We start from the raw sequence: 17,463 nt of genomic DNA on the forward strand, positions 1-17,463 counted from the left end.
GATTGTGTTGGTCAAGTGCCCAATGCAGTGTCTTGTGTACAGTAAAGGTAGTTTGTATTTCACACTTTAAATCCTATTATTTCTTTACTTTTCCTTCTCCTTTTCTCTTACTCCCCCTTTTCCTCCATCTTCTTCATATATATACCTCCTTTGCCTGATAAAATACATTTATGGGTAGTTACTGAAATAATAATGAGTCCAGAAGTTTTTTTTAACTTGCATATTTAATTCTTTTCAAAATTATTTTATTAAATAAGTTGTGAAGTGTATATTTTAATGGTATGAATACCTAGCTGCCTCATACTACATTTGATCAATGGCCTTAGATGTGTGTACATCTCTATTTATTTGAGATTTTTTTTCCTTTCTTTTTTTTTAAAGTGTAGTCCATCTGAACTGAAATGAAAAGGCCCCAAGTCCCTTAATGCAGGGATCTTCAGAAATCCCTGTGTGTTTGCACGTTGACCCTGCTGAGTTTCCTTGGTCTGTGAGCACGAATATTTCAGTGAAAACTCCAGGAGTGACTCTACGTAAACTAGATTGCTCAGATAGATATACATCCCCTAGGTTTTCGAATTATATAAAACTTAAGACAATTTTCCTGGTCCTTTTCATTTTCTTTCCCATAAATAAACCTTCATACTTTAAGAACATGAACAAAAGATACATGGGGGTCAGTGGGGGAAGCAAGAGTTGGCTGCAGGGGCAAAAAGAGAGAGAACGTATTTTGGTTATGGAAGGAACCCTGCTTTCAGCTGCTTTTTCAGCGCAAGGTTTAGGAGTATGGACAGGAAATGGGAAGACTGTGTAAACCTACTTTAGGTCAGTTAGCTGCACAGGTGAACTCATTGATTTCACTGGTCTAGACATCAATTTATCACATTTCTCCCTCTGAAACAGCACTCTTCTAGCCTTTGCCCCCAATCCAGGTGACATGAAACTGCTTAGGAAGGAGAGGGGCGACACAGTCAGCTCATGTGCCTCAAAGACAACATCAACAGTGAATCCCTGGTCTTTCTGCCAGACACAGTCGTGCCTTCTGATGTTGCTCTCTTGCACCTGGGACATGTTTGGATTTCCCTCAAAAGTTTGCTTTACTAGTCCCTTTTAAAAAGAGACAGACACCAATCCAACAATTGAACAAATGAAAATCAAGCTTTGAAGTTCATCAAGCACCTTTAAATATAGTATACCATTGTCTGGGTGGGCTGATGATATTTTCCCCAAAAATGAAGACATGCCAGCTGTTCAGTTAATTTTTCAAAGGAGGAGCAAACGGATACAAAGAAATTGAACCAGAGGAAAATGTCAGGTCATCGTCACTGATGATGCTATTTAAATGGTGTTCATAATCATATTAGGGCAGAGCACATGGAATTCCTGATTTCTGCATGACAGTGAAGAAGGGTCAGCAATTATCTATGTGCGCGTGCGTGCGTGTGTGTGTGTGTGTGTGTGCGTGTGTGTGTGCTCCCTCTACCTTTCCACGCATTCTGCTAACTCAATGGAGGGGCAAGAAGAGGTAATCCAGACATCCGGAACAAGAGAGAGAGGTCTGTCTGCAGCTGTGCTTGGAGAAACTGGTGTGGAGAGAGAGGCTCAGGCTGACTTGGAGTTTTGTGCTGTTGCACGTGAATGCTCTGGAACTGCCCTAATCGGCTGAAAATGAGCCGGCTACGGTCATATGGAACAGGTCTGTTTAGCCACATCGCTGGGTAGCATGGCAGATGGTAGACCGTCAATGGGTGGTATTGATTGGCTGGGTTTGCCTTAGGGTAACAAGACTATGGGTCCTTAAAAGCGCGCTTCTTCTTCTTTTCCTTTATGCAGCTACGTGCAGTAGTTTCTGCTTTTCACTCCCCCTTAGCCCCAAATATCTTTATTTCCCCCTCTCAAAGCAAAAATCTTCCTCCGTAATCAAAATAGAGGGGTTACTTTGAGATAAACACCCTTTAAATTATCACCAGCACAAGAAAAACCTAAGACTATTTTATTTACTAGCCTGATTACATTTTAATGTTTGAAGAAAGTGACATTTTTTAATTAGTGTTTAAGACATATGGTGAGTGTACAAATTAGCTTATTTCATACAACCAGAATTTGATGAGAGCAACTCCTCCTTCTCACTCCCCAGTTAGAAACTGTCACTTGAAACTTAATGTATGCGAAGAGGTTAAATGGTAGCAAGTGATGCAGCCTTGACTTAAAAGATGAAGAAGGCGGTCACTGCTGTCTGTAGCTAAATGGTGCCTGGATGGGCTCAGAAAAGACTCATGTCGCCGACCTCAGTGTTTGCGAGAGGATGTGGAAGTTCCAGGGCTTTGATGTTGTCAGCCAAGGAAGCAAAGCTCAAGGTGTCTGTGTGACGGTTTCTGTGTTAGAAGCATGGGAGTGTGGAGCGGGCTGTGCATGCTTTGTAGGTAATAAGACTCCTTAAGCTCGGGCCCAACAGCAATATTACAGGGGATCGAATTTTCTTTTTGACTAGGTGGTTCTATATCCCTTTAACACCGCCACGCTCACCCCCAGCCATTTTCAACTTGGGGCCTTCGATTGATCGCCGGCGGAAGAGCAGATTAATGGGAATTGAGTGGTACAAAGAGACTCCAAGTTAGCTCTATCTCCAGAATACTGTGTGACAGAAATGGCTGGTGTCAGGGCGAATTTTAGGAGGACAGAACGGCATCGAGTAGAGTTATGTGATGGTTTTGTTTGTGTAGTTGTTCTAACTCTTTGCGTAACTGTGTTTTCTAAAAGATGTTCACGATTTTGATTTATGGGATTGTTGTTGCTGCCCCCCCCACCCCACCGCACCTTCCAGCCAGGGTCTGTACTTTTAGCTTTTGTTTATTTTCTCCCCATGAAAGACCTATCAAATTCACATAGTGTTTTGCTCAGAATTTAAAAAAAAAGTTGCGCCCTTAAAGTCCTGCCTCCATCTTGCATGTGTTGCATCCACATGTGCACGTCTCAGTTGGGTTTTCATCACATGTGTGCGACGATTTTTCTCTTTGGGTTAAAGGAAGCCATTTCTGAGGGGGTTTCGGTTTTCCCCCTTGCACTGTGCTGATTGGATTTTCCTGCTCATCGTGTGCTGAATGAAACAAAGCGTGTTTGTGCTTCGTTCTTCACAGTTCTTATTAGGATGGGTGGTGGTGTTTTGTTTTGTTTTGTTTCTTCACTCCAAGATAGGAGAAGGAATTTTATTTATTTATTTTGACAAGACAGTGAGAGACAATCTTGTCTGTTGGGGTGACGGATTTCTCATGTCACATCCTACACCCAGAAGCAATTCAAGGGAGAAAACGCACACACACATACACGGACACAACCATCTTTTCAGATGGTTCATTTGAATCTGTGCACTCTACCCACCTGGCGGATATACAGTGAACTGTTACTTTAAAGAGTAGTTTAAACACCAGCCATGTTTGGGGCAGGCTGCTTTGCAAATGACAGGAGTCTACTGTGGGAGAGATAAGGGGAAAATTCAGCTCACTGACTAGAGGTTTTAATGTGCCAACTCCAAGGAAATAATGTATTGACTGTTCCGTGGCACGCAAGAAAATTGAGGAACCCTTTGCAGACGGAGTGCTTTGCAAAGGATTCTTTCTGTTTCTCTTAAAACAAAATCTGTGGCAAGATGTTTGAAATCAGCAGGACGCTTAATGCTGCTTTGTTAAATAATGAGGTAATATTTTGTCACTTTTTTCTGGGCAGCATCTGTTTCCCCCACCCCACCCTCCACCCCTCTCCCCCTCCTCTCTTCATTTTACTTATTTATTTTCCGATGTTTATGAAGGATTCCTCTTTTTTTTTTTATCCTTTCTTCTTCTTCTTTTCCCTCTCCTCATGGAAGTCACAGAAACACTGTTCACGCTTCCATTTCTGTTCCTTTCGGTGCTTATGGAGAATTTGGTTGTCTCTTTTATTTGCAGTTTCAGCCGGCTGCTGTTTCCTAGCCCATTGTGCCACGTAAGGCTTCTCCACTGCGCGGAGTAGGTAGTTATTAACGCTGAATTGGCTTCTGGTACAGTCCATCTGGACTCTGTATGGGAAAGCTGGCTGCCGGCGACGGATGCTGAGCTATCTGCAACCTTTGGGATGTGTGCGTGGTGGCAAGGGGCTGACTGATATGAGATTACTTCTTTTAAGGGAAATTGTTATTAATGAGTCAAGAAACTGCTCATTTATGGTAAGAGAGAGGCAGCGGCACTGGCAGCCCCACAGCGCTGGGATCTCATTTTTAGGTTGCCTTAGCTGCTTGAGCGAAACAAGTTTCTTTCTGTGGTGGCAGAGGATTGTGGCAGGGGGGAAAAATCATGCATGACTGGGAGACGCGCCTGCTTGGTTCTTGAGATAATATATTGAGAATCCATTGCTTTCCAAATGTCACACTACTGATGTCTTGGTCAGCCCCTCACTCTGAAAGATGAATGCTACTATTGGAAATGTGATAACAAGGTTGACTTTCCCCAACAATAGGATTCGCCTTTGTCTTTCAAGAAATGGCCTCTGAGGACATTCATCTGTGTGTGTGTGTGTGTGTGTGTGTGTGTGTGTGTGTGTGTGTGTGTGTGTATTCCGTGGAAAGACTTCAAAGGGGAGGTTTTTGGAGAAGTGATCAATATACAAACTGCATGGATTTTGTTTTAAGCCTGGCCAATAAACAAATAATAAAAATAACTAAATATTTGTTTTTAAAAACATTTGACTATTTGGGGAAAGTGGCCAGAATATCTTTTGATGTGCCTACGGTTAATACAAGGCTCACTAAGTGTGTTCAGGTGAGGGTGGGAGGCAGAAAAACGTTTCTTAAAATTCCATCTTTCATTTTTTATCAACCGCCAGAGAAATACCAAGTAAACCTTTGTCCTGAGTCGACTGTTGTCACTTGGCTTTGTCATCAGTGTGTTACACATTCCTTTGCACGTTAGTCTGATGTGGATGGGATTGCACTGAGTGGCTGTTGTTGATGTGGGGCGCGCGAACTTGCCTTGTGTCCGTATGTTGAGCCATTTACAACACTAACCTGTGAATTAATCCTGTAGAACTGTAGAACTACTGGGACTCTTAAAACTAACTGTACATTTGTTTAAAATAATTTTTTAAGTTTACTTTAGTGCTGTCTTTAGGGATTGTATTTTAATATTTCTACCTGTCTCATGTGTTTTTCATAGATGAATTCACAGATGAGTTTGTTTTATGAAGGTCTGATAAGTCATGCAGCATAACCAACACATTTTATGGTATAGCTGCCATTATTAAAGTGTATATATATATATGCGCATGTGTAGATGTTCATGAAGTATTAATTTGGAGAAAGAGAATTTTGATTTCTCTTTAAAATTAAAGTTTATTTTCTTTTCTAATAATTTTTCACAGACCCATTTATCCTTGGGCCTTGAAGCCCAAAAGTGTAGTCTATTTTTTGGCCTATGTTTCTACTCAGCCTGAGCCTATCTCACTGTCACTTCCAGACAAGGAGCAGAGAGTAGGTTGAATTATAACTTTGACAAAATTCAGTACCTCTGTATATTCGGGGGAACAAACTAATTAAAATATGAATTAAATACATAGAAGTTGGGGTCTTGTGGATAGGTGTAAAGCCTAAACTCCACACATAATCCACTTTAAAAGCCCATACCTGAAAAAAACATATACTATGCAGACTGGGTAGCCTAGTGGTTATGGACTGTACAACATCGGCCAACTGTGTGTGTCAACCCACACTTCCTAAATATCTTTTTGAAAGTTTTTTGAAGAGGCCAAAGTTGGAAGGGACATGCACCCTTTGAAGGAGAGAAGCAAAATCACTACTTCCTAATGAAAGGTGAACATTCTGTTCAGAGTATGAGGCTATTGTCAAAAATGTGCTCGACCTTTCTCTATCACAGTAGGCTAAGTAAGGAGAAATGTATTTTAGTGGATTTAAAAATTTTTTTCAAAGCATGTCCCTATTCACACTGAGAAATCATTTTGCTCCAATAAATCATTCATCGTCTCTGTTTTGAAAAGCTAAGACAAAAGGCAGAAAGGTAGAAGCTGACAGCTGCACCCTCCCCACCCCACCCACCCCCACCCTCACACAGCCCCACCTCTGCTTTTTTTTCTTTTTTGTTTACTAGGAAGTAGTTTTCTGAGGAGAACTTGTATGAACTGAGCTCCCAGAGCAAGTGCAGTCTCACACTTGCTTCCTCTTGAAACGTTGGCTAATGTTAGCAGAAGGAACACTACTTGCTGAAAATCAGCAATGTTGGGAAATCAAGTTAAAATGTAGACATATTAGCACTTTAAAGTGCTTTTGTTGTATCTTTAAGGCTAGAGGCAGATCATTAAATATGCATTTCTCTAGAAAGCAAATGTCGAGAAAGATAAGGTGGCTGAAAAATCTTCTCTACCCGGGAAAGCCTTCCATCTGAGGGGTGAGATGGGGCAGCGGCCCTCAGGACGTGGGGAAGGGAGGCCACTCCCAACGTGGACGTCTGCAAGCCACCAGTAACCTGCAGTTGTTACAGTTCTTTGAGCTGGGAGGAGGGAAAAGGTAAAAATACAAGTCTGGCTGTTGTTGCTTCAGCCGGGCCTTAATTACCAGACACAAGAAGCAGTTCAGAAATCTGGTCTCTGTTGTTGTAGAGGTCACCAAATCATTAACATCGTCAATCTGGCAGTAGCTAATTTAAATAGCACCTGATGTTGCAACGCCTCCCTTCGTTTCCCCAGCCAATCAGATCCTGGCTTTGGCTGACAGATGGTCCCATAAATGGATGTAAAAAGGGGAAGCTTCGAGCCAATTTCAGCAAGGCTCTGTTCAGTTGTTCTTATCTACATCCTAGGATCGGGGGTTTCAGCTCAGTGCTCCTTTTCTTCCCCTTTTTGCCCTCCCTTTCTCTCTCCCCCACCCCTCAAAAATAATTGATTTACCTTACAGTCATCCACATTGTGTCTTGTGGATCATTAGAAATATATAACCATTGTAGTCGTCTAAAATCTATATCCTGAAACCTTTGCAAAATTTAAGAGAAGAGTCGAAGCTCTGCGAGACCCAATATTTGCCAATAAGAATGGTGATGGTAGGTATGCCTAGATTTATAATCCGTTGTTTGTGTGGCTGGAGGGAAGAAGGAAAGCATGTACACCTTGACCAGTCGGACGCTCGCACAGAGTTTGGTTCTCTGCCGCTGTTGGGCTCCTGCATTTACTATCGGTCTCTTTTGTGTAGAGAGTGCGGGTAGGTCCTATTGAAAAGCAGTGGGGAGAGAGACTGGGTTTTTTTTTAAAGGTCGTTGTCAATTTTGCCTTCAAAATAAAGGCAGAGGGGGGTGGGCTTGAAAGATTTGCTGGTTTGTTGAAAGAGGTTCTATTACATGAGACCAAAATGGCAAAAGAAAGCTTTTCTTTTTCGAGGGGAAGAGGGGCTTGTCTCTGTGCCGGGGTTTTGTGGGGCTGGGGGTGGCTGCAGCAGGGTTTCAGCGCTCCCTCCATTTCCGTGCTGGAAATCCAACCCTCGAGAGGCAGCTCGTGGGTACTGAGCGTTCAGATGGGCAGTTGTGTTTCGGGGGACTGCGCAGTCACAACGGCAAAGAGAGTGATTTATTTGGGCTTCAGTAAATGCTGCATCTTGTATTTCAAAGAGTTTCCTGTCATGACCTCATAAAAAAGAGGAGGCGGCTTGTGTGTGTAGCAGTGCCTGGCGTGTTGAGTTGTTGCTTCCTTCTCTGGGCAGCAGCTCTGTAAGAAGGCATGTCAGCTTTTACATAACGTTCCTTTCCGCTTTTGACACGCCGTGTGAGGGCCCATCTTCTCCTGCTCACAGATGGAGTGGAATGGCTTGAAGATGGTAAGTGAAAAGCGGGAGGCAGCCTGGAGGTTCCAGCCGTGGGTGGGTGGGTGGGAGGGTGTGTGTGTGTCTGGAAGGATGGTGGGCTGTGCATCGTAAATCACTGTGCAGATCGTTCGTGTGTGTGTGTGTGTGTGTGTGTGTTTATGAGTGTTTCTCTTTGCTCAGAACCAGAATTCATCTCCAAGTGCAATGGCACTGCATGCACACACAGCATACACATTGCCTCTTCTATCGAGTGCACATTTAGTCAAGCAAGATTGGTGTCTCTTTTGACAATCACAATGTCACCGTCACTGTTGGCTGCCGTGTCCATCACCTCTGTGAGCCTTCACGTGAATTACACGACTGTTCAAGTTAAAGGCACATTTCTTTTTCAGTCTCCTGCTAGGAGTGATGGGGATGGCTAGAATGAGGGGTGGAGGAGGTAAGATTCAGTACCACTAGATACAATTGTGAAGCATGACTTTTGAATGTGGTAGGGAAAGTGGAAAACCTTTCAGCCAAAGTAGTAAATCTATTTTTAGCACCATCCTTTTTTTTCCGGAGGGGGGGGGAGGAAGAAGCTGGGAAACTCCTTGAGTGCCACTCCCGTCACCTGATGTTGACCCTGAAGATATGGCACAAAATGGCATGATCAGATGCCACGAGTGCCCACTTTGACTTTGAATTTTCACCAGGCAGTAGCTTTCCCGGGGATTCGGAGCTGGATGATGGGGGTAGGTTGTAAATTCATAACCATCTCGCTCATTTTTTGCTAGAAAAGCCTGGCGAGGACTTTCTGCTCTGCATACATGTTATAACAAAGCTGTGGTCTTTCCCCCATTCTTAGAGGATCGCCTTTGTCTGGCTGCTTGTTTTGATGGGTGTAAAACAAATAAGATTAGACCGAGCAGCCCAACTGAAAGCGATAGCTGGGAGGAAAACCCAATGAAAGGTTGCCGGGGAAACGAACAGAGGAGAAGCCGAGTAGGGAGCAGGTGGCTATCATGAGAACACACTGCAAACAGTGTAAAAAAAGGGGGGGTGGGGGGCAGGACCTCGATTATCTTTACCGTTCTTTGTGGCTGGCCCAACTTTAATTATTCTTTATAAATAGGTGTTAATTACATTTCTGACTCTGGTTTACAGTGATTTTTAGAAATCTATTTTTAAGCATCTGTCCTCCCCCCCCCTTTTTTTTTGTTTAAAAATCACAGCAAGAAGGAGAGGGGGAAGGGAGAATAGGGAATCTTGCCTCCCCCCACCCCTTCCTGCTTTCCTTCCCCCTTTTTCCTGCTGTGAAATTGTACGTGTGAAAAATTGCAAGGAATCCTGTGAGGCCATTTGAAAAAAAAAATGTAAATTATATTGAATGAAGTTGACGGAAGCATAATAGTGAACTCCACAGCTGATAAGTGTTGCAAATCATTTCTTAGAAATTTCCAGCAAATATCCATAGGAGAAATAGGTAAAATACATTTACCCTAAGCGATGATTTGGTGTTAGGTGATAATGGTATTTTTTTTAAACGAAATCAGATGTTGATCCTCCAGTCTGTGGAGTTCATTGTATCTTGCGTTTTATATCCTGAGTAGAAATAAAGATTTAATAAGTGAAGTGCTTTATTTTCGCCTTTTGCTTCACTTCTCTTCTGCCCACGCCTCCAGACCTAGGCTCCATCAGACTACACTATCCTTCTTACGAACACTGCTTTCCATTCGGCATTTGGTCCTGCTTCTGGTGCTGGAATAAACTGAGAGAAAGGCTGATTTTTACAAATACATATATATCGGGGTGTGTGTGTGTGTGTGTGTGTGTGTGTGTGTGTAACCCACATGTGCACTGGGTGACAGACATGTCTCTTTTCCTCTAAGTGTACTTCACTAGTAATCTCTTTTTCCCATGATGGTGGGTACCAGAAGGACTGAAAGGTATAGTACTCCAGTGAATAGGAGAGAGTGTACAAATAACTGAAACCGTATTCTGTTATGATTTCTTCCTCAGAGACAGAATAGATACACAGTTAGCTAATTTAAAGCCCAGAAAGTAGATATTTAAAAGAGATGTTGGAATATGCTAAAAGACTAGGAAGTATGCTCAGGTTTTATTGAAAGTACTCTTAATTTTTACTTTCCTCTTTGCAAATCTCCACCGCGACCCCCCGCCCCCCCGCCCCCGTTTTTGTTTCTGTTTTTTCCTTTCTGGGTGCTTGTTTTGCTTTGTCTTCTTATTCGGGAGAACTGCTTCGATTTCTTTTGACTCTTAAAGTAGAAACTAAGCATTAATCTCCTATGTCAGACACTTGGACCTTGCTGTCATATTTTGAATGCATGAGCATATGCTGCCTTTGAAACAGAACAGTTTCTTTGACTCTCTTTAATATAGTTTCTTCTTTTTAATAATTTTCTGAAGGAATTTTGGTCATTTTAGCTAGGGGGAAATAATGTCCATAAGAGCTGTCATTTTTAGCTTGTGTTGTGGGTGAAAAAAAGAAACAGAAAAAGACACGTGGTTCTGCTGCTGACCTTTCTTGCTTCTTTGTCTTAAAAATATTAATGCCTACTACCTGTATGGGGAGAGGTGTGCCTTTGTAGAAGCACAAAGCTGATATGCATTTAGTAAGAAATTAAAATGTAATAGAAAATATTTCTGTAAAAAACACCTGACTACATCTCAATTTTAATGGCCAGAATGTCCAAAGATCTCTTGGTAATACAATGGTAAAATAATTTAAAATGTAAATTTAGGAGAGCTTAAAGTGAACCCAGGCGGGGGGGGGGGGGGGGAAATAGCTGAAAATTGTTTTGAGAACATTTATAAGAGCGATTTTAATATCTTATTTTTTTAAAAAGAAAACTAGCAAACAAAAACCATTCATTTGTGATCTCAGTCCCATTCATTCCTAACTGCCATTCATTCAAGTTATTCTTCTGGCCAGATATAGCTGGACTTGCTTTTCATGATAGTTTGTGCAAAGCTTTGAAACTTTTTTCTCTATCCATTTGGTCCTAACTCAAACCTTTGAATATTCAAGGATTTTGTTAGGAGAGGTATTGCGGTAAAGTAGTAACAACAGATGACTTTGAAAGAGAAAGAATGAGCGATGGGTTCATTGGGGTTCCAAACTCAGACTTGTAACAGGACTCGGGGTGCGTTAGACTTCCTGTAGATATTTTAAGCTTAGCCTTCCTTTGGGCGTCAGGTATTTGAGGTTTGAAGTTTGAAAATGTTTGCATAATTGGTGCTGTGATATCTGGAAAAGAATTTTGGAGGAATTTAGGCTTTCCAAGTTAGAGATACTGTGAACAATGAAGGGGTTTCCTCGGGGTGGGTTCTTTTCTTTGGCTTGATTTCTTCCTTTTATACTTATCTCCTGATTGTGGGTGGGATTTCTGGATTATATTCCTGTATGTGCACCAAATGCCTCCTTCCATGAGGAGATAGTCTACTTCAATTAGCCTATGGCTTCTTGATGCCTTATTTAAATTAAAAATAAAATTTAAGCAAAGTATGAGTGTGTACCGCAAGTAAGGACTGGTAGTTGTGATAGAGGTCATTGTTCGTGGACGGGAGTACTTTGGCCTTGATAAATTTCTTCATCAGTTCCAATGATATGTGGTCACCATGCGTTTAATTTATTTGCCTGGACATTTAATGTGTACATTTGTTGGTAAGCTGGCCAGCGTATATTAGACACACAAGTATACGCCGGCAAATGCTGCAATGCAGTATTTTTCCCCAAAGTCACTGGGAGTTTGGGAGGGTAGGAAGAGACGTGAAGATTCTCAAGCTTCTCTCTTAACTATTTTTCAGCCTATAGGCTACGTTGCATTAAATCGGCCAATTCCCCCATTTAAACCAAAGTCAACATTTTATTGCCCACTTTCCATTCCCCTATTCATTTGATAAATATGTTGAGTGTGTGTATGTGCAAGAGAGAGAAAGAAGAAAAGAGACTGTGTGTGTGTTTAGGTGTAAGAGAAAGAGAGTGTGTGTGCAGTGTATGTATGAGTGTAAGTCTATGTGTTTCTGTATTTCTCCACCTGTCATACGGGCTTTCTTTATTCGGTATTTCCAAATGTGTGTGTGTGTGTGTGTGTGTGTGTGTGTGCTTACTTGTAAAAATATGTGCAGATATAAATGATAAGAAATCAGTGTGGCCTGGCTTCCCCTCACAGGTGGCTTCTCTTCCTCATGAACGCCATAGAGTTATTTTCTCATGAGAAAAATAGAAAACTTCAAGCACTGAGTATGGAAAAAACCTCAACCTTACCAAACACTTTTCTCTTGAGAATATATAAATATGGTATAAATTCATAACAATATTTGTAAGCTCAAATCTGCCCTTTCAATCAAATGGTTGAGTTCAAATACAAATATGATTCTTTTTTCCTTTGGGAGCATTTGAACCTAATCTTTAACCATTAGTAGAAACAAAACGGAAATAAGGTAGTTGTGTTAACATCCAAGGCTTTGTTTCATGAGAGCGAGAAAGAGAGTGTGAGAGAGAGTGTGTGTGTTTAGGCACATTTTTGTAACTTCAGCATCATTTCGAAGTAGACAGACGTATATGTTAGCAGCTTTCTAAGGGGAGAGTGGGGGAAGAGCATGGATGAGAGAGAGAGGTTGTCTGTGGAGTTGGTAGGAATTACCACAGTAGAATTGTCTTCACTTAGGTAGGTAGAAATGGAAAGGGAAGGAAAAAAGCTGAGGGCAAATGTGGAGAGGGGTCCCAACATGTGGATGAGCACCTTGTCGGTATAGGAGATGATGAGTGATAAATTTGAACTGGTGCCATGAGGGATGCCTGATAATTTTCAGAACCTTGACTTTGCAGGTTCATTACTGCCTTCTTGCTTGTTCACACCTTTAATTATATCCTGTTTGGGATGCTAGCTGGGGGCACCAAAAATGAGCCATTTTGTTGGCTGTTTACTTCATTAAGTATTCAGGCTGTGTGTTCACAATACCTTTGGAGCACCAGTGTTAGAAACTAAGCACTTGGGAAATGGAATTGTTGCAAAAGAACAAGAAATAAGAATGCAGTCAGCCAGCCAGCTACCTTTGGATGTTCCCATCCACTCCGCTTAGTGGTAATGTGTATGCTGTGCCTTGTACATTCATTAAGAAATAACGTCTGCGATGTCAGTGTCCCTAATAGGCTGATGTTACAGCTTTCTCCTCCATGTCTCCCTCTCTGACTCTCTCTAAATATATGCTGTGAGAGTCTGCCTCTGCCTGGACCATTTTCAGACTGATATTCAGGTCCTTATTACACCTAAAGATAGGTGCCCCTCTGTATGTTTAATCCCCTCAACAAGGAATGTAATCTTCAAGGATCAAGAAATACCGTCAGTCATAAAGGATCTTCAGAATACACCGTGGTTGAGAAAACATTGGAAATGTTAAAGAAATAAGGTCGGTGTGATTGTTGCGCTTGCAGGTTTGGGTTTGGTGGTTTTGTTTTTTGAAAGCTTTATTTTTTAACCCCAAGAGTAAAATGCAAGACAAGCATATGTAACTTAAAATGTCTCTTCTGAAAATAGCTTTCTTTAAAATCTTGGTTTGAAAATAGCATTGAAACTCTTATTTGATTTTTAGAGTCTCCATTTTAACCTATACAAACAAACTCCCTAAGAACTTTTATTTTTCTATAAGAAGCTTAGTCTTTCCTGTAGGTTATGGGGAAGCAGAGAAACAATTCCAGTCAAAGTGGATGCGTTCCGCAAAGCACACCACAGAATGGTGAGAAAGAGGTTTCCTCTGGCCTTGCACTTTGTGGCACTGGGTCTTGCGCTCATGCTGTAACCCATTAACCCTTGACTGTGCCTACTGTCTAGTAACAATCAGCCCATCATTTGTGGGTGCACAGAGATGTATTTCTTGAGGTCTTACTATGTGCATGATTTTGGAACATGAAATTCATGGTTGCCTTTTCCGTTTCTTTTGATACTGATCAAAAGGCATAATGAGAGGTGCAGTTAAAGGAGAGAGATTTTAGGTTGGTGTTCCACAATGAAGTTTCAGCTAAACATGGATGAAAGCTTGTCCTTCTATATTTGTAAGAGTCTAGGTATGACTCCAAAATATAGAATACGAGGAAGCTGTGAAAAAATTAGTGGGAAAATCCCATTATCTTTTAGTTCAATTTTTGCATGAACTTTTTGAAGCCCCCTCATAAAGGAACTTGTGGATGTTGTTGTCTGTAAGGTTCCACGTATCCAGATGTTTTGTCTCAGGAAAAAGTAAAATTTGGACAACAAGGAGGAACTTGTCTACTCATTAGCTGCCCATGAAACTTGGCAGGAACCTCTTAATTTCAGAAAACATGCCTTGCTTGTGACAGAGATGACTCCTTGGATCTCTTTTCCTGTGTCATTCTCCAGAGGACACCTGAGCAATTAGTGACCCTCTTGGATGCTCCCATACAAACTGAAAGTTTGGGGATGACAAACCATAGAGTGACTTTGTCATCCCCACCTACTGGCTGCATGTAGAGTGTGTGGTACACATGCATGAATGCTATACCTAGCTATGACTTAAGGTGTGTCATGGGATGTGTCAATAGTGACTTGTCAAGTAGTCTGTCTTTATATAAGCTATCAGTTGAAACACACTGTAAGAGTTTTTTTTTCTAATTTGTAAATGGAAAAGAAACAGGCTGAGGTAAACCCCCGCCTACCCACCCAGCACCCTCTTTGAAGCTCAGCAGTTATGAAAACATCTGTAATGATAAACTTTAGCTCTGAGTGTTCTTTATCTGAGTGGAAAGGCTGAGAACGTTCGATCTTTAACAATGACATTTTCATCAGGAGAGCGCTCACTTACAGTGAAGTAAATGACGAAGCCCCTGCAATTTGTGATTTTGACCAGATTTGACTCATCCTTTTCGTATGTTACTTTTTGTACCGTGGCCAACCTCATCTGAAACTCTGGATATTGTACATGTCTTCAATATTAATTATCTCTGTTGGTGCATTGGGTACAGACAGTACAATTCCCACAAGTCCAGATTCTTACTGTAACGCCAAAACAAAAGTGATATTTATGAATAATATTGGGAAAGTTGTCCTCACAGTAACCGTTCCCCAAAGGAAGCTTTACATAAATGTGCATTTATTATTCAGGATATTAAAAGGGAATTCTTAGCTTTTACTTTTTAATTTGGGCTAAAATATGTAAATTGGTTTTATTTTGGAGTTGCACTGTTTTAGGTGGCTTTGGGGGAGGATAACTTTCTAGCTTGATTATATTTTAATTGCCTCTGTATTGGGAAAGGTTCCAATCCTGAAATCAACCTGGTTATTATGATTTGGACCCAGATACCCAGTGTTCAGGTGGAGCTAAAAGCATCTTACATTGACTTGTACACATACAGGAAAATTAGATTCACTTCTACTTCAATTACCAGTGTTTCCCGCTTGAGCCAGCTCAGAGACCCTGGACCACAAGACTGCCTCGGGCCTCAGAAGACTTGCATGGAGTGCCTCTAAGGCCAAGTCTCTGGAAAGGTGCCTACCCTTAAGAATCCAGAATGTGCAAAGGACACTGGAGTTAGGTAGAGCTGTGTGGTCTTCTTGATTTACCATTTATAATGGAGTCATTTGGGCGGGCTCAACACGCTGAGCCTCAGTTTCCTCATCTTTAAAATGAGGGTGATGATAATGCCTGCGTCACAGTTTCTGTGAAGATCTGATGACAAACAATATTCGGAGTCTGCAGACTTACACCCATCAAACCCACTGCTATCAAGTCTATGCTGACTCGTAACAACCCCTATATAGGGTTTCTGGGCTGTAAACCATTACTGGAGCAGATCGCATAGGCTCTATACATCGAAGATGCTTAGCGATGGTTAAATCTCTTTTAGTCTGTCAGTCTTTCTGTCCCTCGGTGGAGATCAGGCCCCAGAAGAGATCCCATTAGCCAGATGTCCTGGGGAGAGAGCTATAGCGCATGCTTTCTTCATCCTTTCCATCTTCTCCCCAGCAACCACATGGTGTGATGCACAATGTTGTTGCCTTGACATATACAGCCCTTGGTTCTTTCCTGGAACTGTTGGATTTCATTATGTCTTCTTGGTTCTCCTTGGATTTGAGAAGATACATTCAGGGTTTTCTTTGAAATTGTAATTAACTTGGAATTTAGTAGTTAAGAAAAATGTTGAACATAAAATTAATTTTAGCTGGTGTTATTTTTTTCCCCATGAAAAGCCTTTTGGAAATTTAGAAGTGAATCAGAAACAAAAAGTTAAGATTCCTTGAGGTGAATTCGTGTGGTACCACCTTTTCTATCTGAAGCACATATATATTGGAACCGGTACTGTAACTTGTGTGTTCTTTTTTTTTTGCCCCAAATCAATTTATATTGTGGCTGTTTTTTCTCTCTTCTTCTTGTTTTCTGAAGAGACTAAATTCCGAAACTGTTTCTCGAGCAATCGGTGAAGGTAAGGCAAAAGTGACTCGGCGAGATTTTTCTAGCTGCCGTCAGCTTTCCTCCTGCTTGGTGAGGCAGGGCGGTGGATGGCTGGGGCAGTGCAGACAGCTCTACAACTGGTCAGATTGACGAAGAAGTGTGCAAGGTGTGAGCAGAATTCTAGCCCTCAGTTTATTACCCTCGCATTTAAAGTCAGTGATGACCATGGGGGGCAGGAGAGAAGGATGACCGTGAAGACCTGGATAAAGCTGTTGGTGATCACACACACGTGAGAAGGAGTAGCCGGTGGTGTCTGAACTCTTGTGAGGTTGAGCTTAATGTTAAACCTTTCTGTCAAGGCTCCAAAGAGGGGAATAAATAGGCACATTAAATAAATTCACCAATTGTTTCCATGGGGACCTGTTGCCATCACCAGTGAGGGCAGAGAAATAGAAGATTATTCCCAGACAGGGTTCAAAACTTGAAACACAATCTTCGAACATTGGTCTTTAACGCTTCATATAAGATATGATCCTAGGAAGGTTGTAAAGATGAGCCCTTTTCTTATCTTCAATTTAATCTTTAAAACTAAGGGCAGGCGTTAAAAGCGTCATTTTACAGAGGCTGCTGTGCATTGGAATCCTCCTGCAGACGTGAGTTTGGGATTTGGGGTTTTATGCTTTTTTTTTAAGGAGCCTTCGTGTGACAGGTTTTTGTTCCTTTGCTTTCACAATGGTTAAAAAATTTCACCTGCTGCTTAGCTGCTAACCAGAAAGGCCGTGGTTCAAAGCCACTCCTGGGGAGAAAGATGTGGTCATCCACTGCTGCAGAGTGCAGCCTGGGGACCCTCTGTGGAGGTTCTGCCCTGTCCTAAATGGTCACTATGAATTGGCACGTACTATACATCAACAGGAGTGGGTTATATTTTCTTTAATACTTGTTCCAAATAGCATCCTTTACTGTGAAACAGACCAGTGTTAGAACCTTTTCCCATATGAATCTGTTTCAAGACTGCGCTAAGCTTCTTCTAAGGATTTTGCACACAGCCTTGTATGTAATGGGTTAAAGGAGGGCGTGAATTGTGAGAAAGGGTACGGAAGAAGACACTTATTCATATTCATGATTGCAAAAAAGTCTCTATCCCTGATGGACCCAAAAGAGATGTTTGATTGGATGGTTTGAGCAAGGTAGTGGACATGTGGGGTTATCTTAGAAGTCTCTTACTA

The 17,463-nt window shown here is 41.6% G+C and overlaps 1 protein-coding gene across 2 annotated transcripts in view; it reads left to right on the forward strand.

Moving 5' to 3' along the window:
- Positions 1-4,078: 4,078 nt before the first annotated feature.
- The window catches only part of ELAVL4 (ELAV like RNA binding protein 4), a 106,811-nt gene continuing 93,426 nt past the window's right edge, over positions 4,079-17,463 (forward strand). For both annotated transcript variants that reach the window (XM_075539738.1, XM_075539739.1), the window contains exon 1: positions 4,079-4,195. In XM_075539738.1, coding sequence (XP_075395853.1) covers positions 4,079-4,195 — 117 coding nt within the window. The remainder of the gene's footprint in view (positions 4,196-17,463) is intronic.

Source organism: Tenrec ecaudatus, chromosome 1, assembly GCF_050624435.1.
Source record: "Tenrec ecaudatus isolate mTenEca1 chromosome 1, mTenEca1.hap1, whole genome shotgun sequence".
Taxonomy (NCBI): Eukaryota; Metazoa; Chordata; class Mammalia; order Afrosoricida; family Tenrecidae; genus Tenrec; species Tenrec ecaudatus.